This window comes from Miscanthus floridulus, chromosome 1 (assembly GCF_019320115.1).
Source record: "Miscanthus floridulus cultivar M001 chromosome 1, ASM1932011v1, whole genome shotgun sequence".
NCBI classification, from domain to species: Eukaryota; Viridiplantae; Streptophyta; class Magnoliopsida; order Poales; family Poaceae; genus Miscanthus; species Miscanthus floridulus.
The window spans coordinates 90,757,359-90,767,272 of NC_089580.1; the positions used below are offsets into that span (position 1 = coordinate 90,757,359).

At 47.5% G+C, this 9,914-nt stretch overlaps 1 protein-coding gene across 2 annotated transcripts; it reads left to right on the forward strand.

Moving 5' to 3' along the window:
* Positions 1–5,625: 5,625 nt before the first annotated feature.
* On the forward strand, positions 5,626–9,458 carry LOC136489429 (transcription initiation factor IIE subunit beta-like). 2 transcript variants are annotated; one of them, XM_066486072.1, is made up of 5 exons: positions 5,626–5,769; positions 6,860–7,120; positions 7,809–7,940; positions 8,378–8,551; positions 8,925–9,458. In XM_066486072.1, exons 2-5 carry the CDS (start codon positions 6,860–6,862, stop codon positions 9,261–9,263), a joined length of 906 nt encoding a protein of 301 aa, XP_066342169.1. In that variant the 5' UTR covers positions 5,626–5,769; the 3' UTR covers positions 9,264–9,458. The 2 variants fall into 2 exon arrangements, with proteins under 2 accessions (XP_066342169.1, XP_066342172.1); XM_066486075.1 differs by having other exon boundaries at positions 8,435–8,551.
* Positions 9,459–9,914: the final 456 nt, after the last annotated feature.

Sequence of the window (9,914 nt, forward strand, 5' to 3'; positions counted from 1 at the left end):
AAGGTGCGCCTGCCATTGTCAAGCCGATGGGGGGGAATACCCCCCACCCAATTCCTTTCAGACGATGGAACTGGGCATCGAGCCTGTTACGGTCCAGGGGTTCGAAGGCTAGGCCCCCAAAGGTTTCAATAGCCACCCTAGGGCAATAGAGTCAGGGATGACTATGGGTGAGCCCGTACAGGGCCGAGGCCCAAGCAAGCGAAATGCTTGGGATGCCCTAAGTCGTGTCTGAGACCGGCAGAGAGGTCTCCGAATGGGATCCCACCATAGGGAGGCATCGAGCCCCCAGGGCCAAGCGAACGGCCCTAGGACCCACTAGAGAAGCCCTCTGGTACTTTTGGAGTGCGTCTATGGACCGCTAGCTGACCCCTATCGAACGGGGCATGGGCCTCCACTCGGACTTACCCGATAACAGCTCACCAGAAGTGTCACCGCTCGCGCCCACCGAGGGTAGCCTGGCATATTCCACCCCTCCTTCCGAACAAAAAGGATGCGCGAGGGTCGCACAAAAAGCCAGGGGAACTCCTGATCGCCCTCTCTCTGTGCAGAGGCTCGGGGGCTCTTCCTACAACCTTGCCGAGACCTAGCGACCCAGGCTCGCACGCGAGGGCTCGGCAAACAACCCCTCCTTCCGAACGAAAAGGATGCGTGAGGGTCGCACAAAAAGCCAGGGGAGCTCCTGACCGCCCTCTCGCTTCGTGCAGAGGCTAGGGAGCTCTTCCTGCAACCTTGCCGAGACCCAGCGACCCAAGCTCGCACATGAGGGCTCGGCAAACAACCCCTCCTTCCGAACGAAAAGGATGCGCGAGGGTCGCACAAAAAGCCAAGGGAGCTCCTGACCGCCCTCTCGCCCTGTGCAAAGGCTAGGGGGCTCTTCCTACAACCTTGCTAAGACCCAGCGACCTAGGCTCGCACTCGTGGGCTCGGCAAACAACCCCTCTGTCCGAACGAAAAGGACGCGCGAGGGTCGCACGAAAAGCCAGGGGAACCCCTGATCACCCTCTCGCCCTGTGCAGAGGCTCGGGGGCTCTTCCTGCACCCAGGACGAAGACAAGAGACCCAAGCTCGCACTCGAAGGCTCGGAAAAATGCGATAAAGGGCATCGAGCCCGTTACGGTCCAGGGGTTCGAAGGCTGGACCCCGAGGGTTTCGATAGCCACCCTAGGGCAACAGAGTTAGGGACAACTATGGGCGAGCCCGCACATGGCCGAGGCCTAAGCAAGCGACTGCTCGGGATGCCCTAAGTCATGTCCAAGACCGGCAGGGAGGTCTTCAAATGGGATCCCACCGTCGGGAGGCATCGAGCCACCGGGGCCCATCGAATGGCCCTGGCACCCACTAGAGAAGCCCTTTAGTACTTTTGGAGTGCATCTCTGGACTGCTAGCCAACCCCTATCGAATGGGGCACGGGACTCCACTCGGACTTACCGATAACAGCTCACCGGAGGTGTCACTGCTCGCGTCCACCGAGGGTAGCATGGCACCCTCCACCCCTCCTTCCGAACGAAAAGGATGCATGAGGGCCACACAAAAAAGATAGGGAAACCCCTAATCACCCTCTTGCTCTGAGCAGAGGCTCGAGGGGCTCTTCCTGCAACCAAACTGAGGCTCAGCGACCCGAACTCGCACTCATGGGCTCAGCAAACGCAATAAAACCCCTCGCACAACGTAAGAAAAGCCCCTGAAGGAATCAATCCATTCCTCTAGGGCCTTGGGGGCTCCACCCGGTGGGTGCGCTCGTGCGCACCCACCGACGCCTTGAGTATGAAACACCATCCCGCCAGGAGCTGTCGCGAACCGAGTCTCGTCAAAACCTCAGGGAGAGCGCTCACACTTTCCCTGAGGCTCGGGGGCTACTATCGGGTACCATAAAAAGAGGTCCCCTAAGCAACAACCGAAAAAATTGCTTAGACCCCGTTAAAATCAATGCCAAGAGACAAACTATTGGCTAACCCCCGGCCTTGACCAAGGCCACCGACCCTCCGCCTTACTCAAGGCCTCGCACGAAAGGCCTCGGATGGTCTACCAATTTTCTGCCTCGCTCGAGGCCTCGCACGAAAGGCCTCGGACGGGGAATCGATTCTCCGTCTCGCCCGAGGCCCCACGCGTAAAGCCTCGGACGAGATGCCGATTCTCCGTCTCACTCGAGGCCAGCTCGGCAATAACCCCGTCGCCTCTGCCTCGACCAATCTCCCCAATAGAGTGTCGCGTCCAATTAATGCGACCAACCGCTCCTGCAACATCTGACGGATGACGGCTCGACACAGCAGAGCAGCCGACGAGACGGGAAGTCGCATTAGCACCATACCGTCTGGGATAGGACAGGACAGGGCAGGGGTTACCGGCCGCTATGCTCGGTACTGTGCCCATGACCGGTGCCCGCACTGCACTGTGCTACCTAACCCCTGCTTCAGGAGCAACTCGGCATGGGGAGTCAAGTCCAGGTCACTATAGCCTCGGAATCAGTGTACAGGACCAACTGCTCCCTCCAAGCCTCGGCAATCCACTTTAGGGCCTTGGCAACCTCGGGATTCACGCCCACCGAGCCCCCCACGATGGATCAGCCTCAGCACCAACTGAGCCTCGGCCCTTTACGCGGTCAACACACAGCGACCGGCACGTTGCCCGCCATGCCCTGCGTCAAGCTATCACTGGAGCTCCCATGTCACATAGGATCGGGTGTGACCGGTGTGTCGCCCTAGTGCATCAAGGATAGGACCACTCCATCGACCATACCGCCACAGTGACAGGCTACAGGGCTCGGACATGCCGCCTCTGTTTGCACGACGCCATGTAGCTAACACATGTATCACCCTTGTCCCCCTTCAACTATAAAAGGGAGAGACCGAGGCCGTTTCTAAGGACAGATGAGGGAGTTACTCTCACGCTCGCACACACTCAGGCATAGACGAGTTCATGAGATAAACGAACACACGCTCGACACTCTATAAGGCGCATGCTTCCCCGCTGCCTGAGATCAACATCTCAAGCTATCCATGCCGCTCCACGTAGAGACCTGGGACTAGCTCCCTCTCCCGCCCTGCTTGTAACCCCCTACTACGAGCATTTCGGTGTAAGGAATACGAGATCGATCTCTCAGACTAGACGTAGGGCACCTATTGTCCAAACCAGTATAAACCTTGTGTCTCTTTGCATCACCATCCGGGATTAGGGGCACGCAGTACATTTTCACTAGTTGGTTGAGGGCCCACCGGTCCAAAACACCGACAGTAGGTGGCTTGCATTTTTAGTAGGCTAGCACAACATTCGCTTCGCCTCATATTTATCTAACCACTTGGCTTAGTGTTGTTGTAGATTTTTTAATAGGCTATTCACCCCCCCTCCCCCCTCTAGCCATTAGGACCTTTCAACATGGCAAACTATGACACCAATATGCAATATATGTAGTAGCTCTTATATGCAACAATTCTTTGGTTAGAAGAATTTAAGAAAGACATGGCAGTCCTAAATGTTTCAATCAAAGGCTTAACATCATGTAGGTCTTCCTTAATGATAATATTGATAAGGTGACAAGCATAGCGCTGATGCAAGAACAACTGACCAACATCAAGGTATCTAGACAGTATAGGTTAAGTTTATCCATGGCTGGTGCATTTTCAAAAGTAATAGAAAACACTTTTTCAGACAAACCATAAATAGCTAGAACAGTCCACTATCAGACTCTCATCAATAAGCCTAAGACCCGTCACCTTCTTCTCTAGTTGCTAATTAGAGTTAATGTAGTGAGCAACAAGCCAACAACACTAAGATAGTCCTCCTTGGCATTACTAGACCAAATGTCAGAAGTAATACAAACACAGGTAATACCAGCTCAACTGAAAGACTCAACAAGCTTAGCACGATAACCATTGAAGTAATTCACGAAGTCTCTAGTGGTTTGCCTAGAGACAGAAACAAATCTAGGGTTATGAGCAATTTTAATGTACTCTTCAAATGCCTCAGTTTCACCCATACAAACTTGAACACCAAGTCTAGTAATTAATCGACAAAGTTAAGTAAGACCTAGTGGAGTATGAAAGTTAAGTAACACCCATACAAACTTGAACACCCATATAAATGTTTTAGTTTGTATGTTCATGCTTACGGTCAAACCTAGTGGAGTATGAAAGTTTTATTCATGTATGGTATATATTTATCTTGTCTCACACATGCAATCTCTTCTCCTTTGTGTAGAATCAATCGGCGGCATCGAACGATCCTCATGCTTCAGCGAATCCTTTACCAAATCAGTCTCATTGGCTATCTTGGTGATGATACTTGTGGTTGTTAATGGAACTTCTATTTGCAATTGTGGTTGTAGATGATGGAGCACTTGGATTACTTGTGAACTTATTTGTGTTATATTGTGAGACATGTGACGTCTGTGATATATATGTGACGTTTGTGATATATATGTGGTGTTGGTGATATATATGTGCTGTTGATGATATATATGTGATGTTGGTGATGTTTGTTATATATATATTCTGTTTGTTTGGATGGGATGCAAAAAATAAATAAAAATATTATTTTCAGTCACTTTGCCGAGTGCAATGGCCATGACACTCAGCAAGGTGACTACCTGGGAACATGCTTTGCCGAGTGCAAAGGCCATAGCACTCGGCAAAAATCACAGATTTGCCGAGTGCCACGTGCAAGACACTCGGCAAAGGTCGCCTGTTTGCCGAGTGTCTTGCCGGTGGCACTCGGCACAGCGGCCACCTTTGCCGAGTGTCTGAGTCAACGGCGCTCGACAAAGCGGCGACCTTTGCCGAGTGCTTGACCTTGACACTCGGCAAAGCCACCATCACGGTGGCTCTCGCTGTCATGGCTACTTTTCTTTGCCGAGTGTCAGATTAGCACTGGGCAAAGGCTTTGCCGAGTGTCAGATAAAGTGCACTTGGTAAAGAGATCTTTGTCGATAAACTGTTTACCGAGCGCCCTTTGCCGAGTGTAACACTCAGCAAAGGCTTTGCCGAGTATATATCAGACACTCGGCAAAGAAGTTAAATCCGGTAGTGTCACCGTGCCGCCGTGGGTGACCGCACGCGCCTGCAGGTGCTAGTGCTGCTGCATCCATGCGTGCATGACCGCACCGCCAGGTGGTGTAGGCTGTTTGGCTGGTCTGAAAAATAAACAAAAATACTGTTACAACTGGATTGTTGTAAGAGAAAAATACCGTTACGAAAGACACTGTGCATGCAGGCGCCTGACCGTGACGCCTGCCAGTCTGTGCATGGGGACGCGCGAAATGTTGCTGTGATTCGCTCGGAGCACGTCCATGGTGCTGCTGCTGCGTGCATGCAGGCGCGTGACCGTGACGCCTGCCAGTCTATGCATGCGGACGCGCGAAATGTTGCTGTGATTCGCTCGGACCACGTCCATGGATCAGCAATAGATTGTCATTACTGCTGATTTTATTTTTAAATTAATTTCCTCCGTATTCAGTTATGGACCTGTGGCAACGTCCTAGCGTTTCGGCACGGACGTCCGGGCGTATACGTGACGACGTGGTATATATATATTTAGCGGTAGTCCGTATTCGGCGCACATCTGAACTCCAGGCCGCGTTCCGCGCGCGCTGCTGTGACTGAGTTCTGGTTGTAGTATCATTAAAAAGGAAATTGAAGGTCGCGGAGGCTGACGAACTCTAGCCCCCACACCCTGCCGGCGTTTCCTTTCCACCGATCGCGCGTATCCACCGCCGCCGACGCGAAAGCAGGGAACCCTTCCGATCGGACTAAATCCGGTGGCATCGGCCGCGATCCGGTGAGTTCGATCGCGGCGATGTTACGTGTGCGATTTGGTGGGAGTTCTGTGGCCGGTCAGCCCGATCGATCAAGGTTTTGCCGCCACGCGCTAGCGCGCTGAACCCGCTGGCTCACGCACGCCACCTCCATCTCCGCCGCCGATCTCCTCGCTCCGCCCTCCCGCACGGGGGATCAGTTAGGGTCATGATCTACCGCGTTTGCCCGGGTTCCTTTGGGTTTCGTTGGATCCGATCTGGTCTGGTCTGAGGACGTAATTACTCGAGCAATTGCCCCGATTTCTCCAGATGATTGATGCGCTTCAGGCGGCTTGCACTGCACCTGCGCCATTTTGATTTTTGATGGCCACAAAGTGCTCAATTTCTGTGTGTGGGGGTGGGGGGCAGGGGTTGGTGGGGGCCTGAATTTGCGCGAGATGGAACATATTGGCCTTGATTATTAGCAAACTACCTGACTGTAAGGAGCTGTTTGAAGTGCCTTGGATTCTAGTTAAGCTAGCTGGTACCTGCTTTTGTTTATACGTATGAAGTTTCTGGAATCTTGATACTATCATGATTGACAACAGAAATGAATCACATTTTTTGGACTTCGATTTAGACAATTGAGATTTTAAAATTTTCAGCTGTCGTAAGGCACTTTGTCATATTTGTAGATTTCACACAATTGGTCTTTGAAGGGATGATGCTATACTGATCCATCTTATTCCTGGGAAGTATAAACCTGATTGTTTCCATCTGTACAATGAAATGCATTTGCACAGAAATCAAACCATTCTAGATGAGGTTAGCCTATTCCTAAAATTTGGTGGAATAACTCTATTCCTCGCACTAGTACTAATTATTAACGTGTGAGGAATGAGATGATGATGCATCAATCCATTTCATTTCACAAACCAAACAAAAAAGTGGGGAATGAGAAGATGATACTATGATAGACTAACTCATTCCTCAAACCAAACACCCTATCAGTGTCTTTGACAGTGTTAATTTCGTCCACATGTCCACAGTATGCTGCAGCTCCAGTTCTTTTTCTGGTGTTCACTTTTTTGTTTGTGTGGCAATCGATCACTTACATAAAATTTCTTTCTCTAGATGGACCTCAAGGATAGCCTCTCCAGATTCAAGCAACAGCAGGAGAGGTGCCAGTCATCTTTGACTAGCATAGCTGCAAATCAAGCTTCGGTTTCGAAGCCAAAGCACAGAGCCCAACCAATAAGTGCCCCATCTGTTCCTGCAAGATCATCACAATCTATTAAATTTTCAAATGATACTGAAAGGCTTCAGCATATTAATTCGATTAGGAAATCTCCTGTTGGAGCACAGATGAAACTTGTCATCGAACTGCTTTACAAGGTACTCTTTATTAAGCTACAACCCCCCTGTATTTTCTTTTTAGTACTAGTGTGTAATGTTGTCAGGGAATGATTTCTTCTCTGGCCTCAAAAATAATGACCTGATTTTGGAAATCAACACTTATCTGTACACACTAGTACTAAATCGTTGAAGCGTTGAACTATCATTGTTTATAGAAGCCCTGGCTCAATGGATATCCTATTTCTAAGTCTTCAGCTTATAGAACACTTATTTGTACCATGTGCCACCCCCTTCCCAATTTGTGGTACTGTCTGAATGCCTTCCCTCACATGTAAGACGCTCAGTCTTGCTATGTTGTACCTTATGTGTGCTAGCCCATGATAAACAGAATGTCAAGGATGGATCAACGACAGGCTGGGGTAGTACACTGAGTTGCTATCTGGCCAAAGTGAAATGGCTATTCTGGTTGTCATATGTGGATGCTACATATCAGTTATCAAATATTTGAACCATTTCACTGAGTAGAATTAGATACTTCAAAAATATGAAAAACTCCTATGATGATTTTCTGTTCTGGCCCGTTTTTCTTCATTTAAGCAATCATTGTAGAAGTTTCTTATATCTTCATAAGGGACAGCACAGTAAGTATCACATAAAACTTTCATTATAGATTACAATGCTGCATCTAGTTCATGAATTGATATTATTATTTCTTTTGTGTTTCCAGACAAGACAAGCTTTTACTGCAGAGCAAATAAATGAAGCAACTTATGTCGATATTCATGGTAACAAGGCGGTCTCTGACAGTTTGAGGAACAACCCCAAAGTACAGTATGATGGGAGACGTTTTTCTTACAAGGTAAAGGAATTATTACTCTATAGTTGTTCATAATTGACTTGAACTGCTAATATTAGCATGGAAATTTGGCAGTGAAATGTGTGAATGATTCACTTGGCATTCTCTGGTAACATCAGCTGCTTAAGTAGTATCTAATACGCATTCCTTTACTTTACTAACCTGGAAATTTTGGATTTTCATACGTTATGACTTCATTGCTTGTGCCGGTCATTTATCTTCCTCTCAACTCAGTTTTCTTTCAGTTGTCATAATTTGGTGGTTCATGATAGTTGTGTATCATACTGTGGTAAACTATAGCTTTCATGGCCAATAAACTTTTAACGATTAAAATGCATTGGAATGCTGTTCTAAGGAAAAAGTAGATAAGGATTTCCTGATCATTACAGTAGTTGTGTGCTTATTCTAACGGCCTTCATTGTTTTGTCTTCTTGTTGCAGTTAACTATTCTGATTTCTGATGTCTTAGGTGTTAATTCACTGTTGGCATATGTGCAGTCCAAGCATGATCTTAAGGGAAAAGATCAACTACTTGTTTTGATAAGAAAATTCGCAGAGGGTCTTGCTGTCATGGAAATCAAGGATGCATACCCAACTGTAATGGAAGATCTGCAGGTGATGCTAATTCTCATTATCTGATACTTAACATGTTACGTTAAACATCACGTGATGCTTACACTGTTCTAAAATGTACCCAATTATTTAATAACAAAAATGCTAAAGCATATGTCCAAGTTAGTTAGCTCTACATACTGTATAACACACAAAGGTATACTGCAATGTGTACTTGAGTTTATCTTTTTGTCAGCCTATATATTTTCTGTTCAAATTGGTACTGCTTAATGAGTCCCATGATATAGTTGGCCCTTTTTGTGTGTTCTCTCTAGTTGCAGTGTCCATTAGCATAATAGAACTATAAGTGACCAAGCTTATTCTACTATTTATATTCAAGTACGTATGGTTAATCTTGAGTACTGCCATGCTGTAGGCACTGAAGGCAGCAGGTGAAGTTTGGCTGTTATCAAACATGGACTCACAGGAGGACATTGTGTACCCTAATGATCCTAAAACGAAGACCAAGGTTGATGATGACCTGAAACTTTTCTTCCGGGAGACTGAGTTACCACGTGACATGGTGGACGTAGAAAAGGAGCTTCAGAAGAATGGCATCAAGCCCATGACAAACACTGCGAAACGACGTGCAGCTGCCCAGATCGACGGGGTAAAATCCAAGTCTAAACCCAAGAAGAAAGATCTTAAGATCACAAGACGGAGCAGGCTTACGAATGGGCATCTGCCAGAGCTGTTCCAGGACATCAACAAATGATTGGGTGTCCATTGACCAAAGCAAGAGTGGTTCATTCTGCTACTGATTAATGCAATATTATGTATACATCATACATGCAAGATGCAACTGTTATGTGTGCGGTTTATAGCCTCCTGTAAGCTGCGCAAAAGTCTTGGTCAGGGTCCAGACTCTGGTCCTTTCCCTTGGATAAAGATGATTTCATATGACATACCTGTTTCAAGTCTTTATACCTCAGAGAAAGGATTCTTCATGCTGCCATATTTTACTTCCCACAATGCCACCTCTGTCATGTCTGTGATCCTGACTCACAACCCATGCTCATATGAGTTAAAACAACATGGCTGCTGCCATGGTGGTTTGATTTCAAGATGTATTAGAACATATGACACGAACATTGCATAAATCTTCAAGCTGCACGTTCTATGTTCTGCTGCATCTTACGAGCATATTCGCTAGTAAGATCTAATTTAATTCCTAGGCATAAGAAGTAACAAATCATTTGCAACCTCCTAGCAAAATTGTGATGAGATGTCTCTACCTGCTTCACTTACATCCTTGACAATTTTTATATGTGATGTTAGATAACCATGGATTGATCACAAGTGTGTGAGTGTCACTGCTGAGGTAAGTGATACACAAGGGGCCTATTCATCTTTAGATAGATTGTGC

What these genes read in the sequence shown, in the direction of transcription:
- LOC136489429 (XM_066486072.1), top strand. Translation starts at nt 6,860, where the DNA reads ATGGACCTCAAGGATAGCCTCTCCAGATTCAAGCAACAGCAGGAGAGG. An exon ending in TCATCGAACTGCTTTACAAG is followed by an intron (nt 7,121 to 7,808) that starts GTACTCTTTATT and finishes TTGTGTTTCCAG; the next exon opens with ACAAGACAAGCTTTTACTGC. An exon ending in CTGTAATGGAAGATCTGCAG is followed by an intron (nt 8,552 to 8,924) that starts GTGATGCTAATT and finishes GCCATGCTGTAG; the next exon opens with GCACTGAAGGCAGCAGGTGA.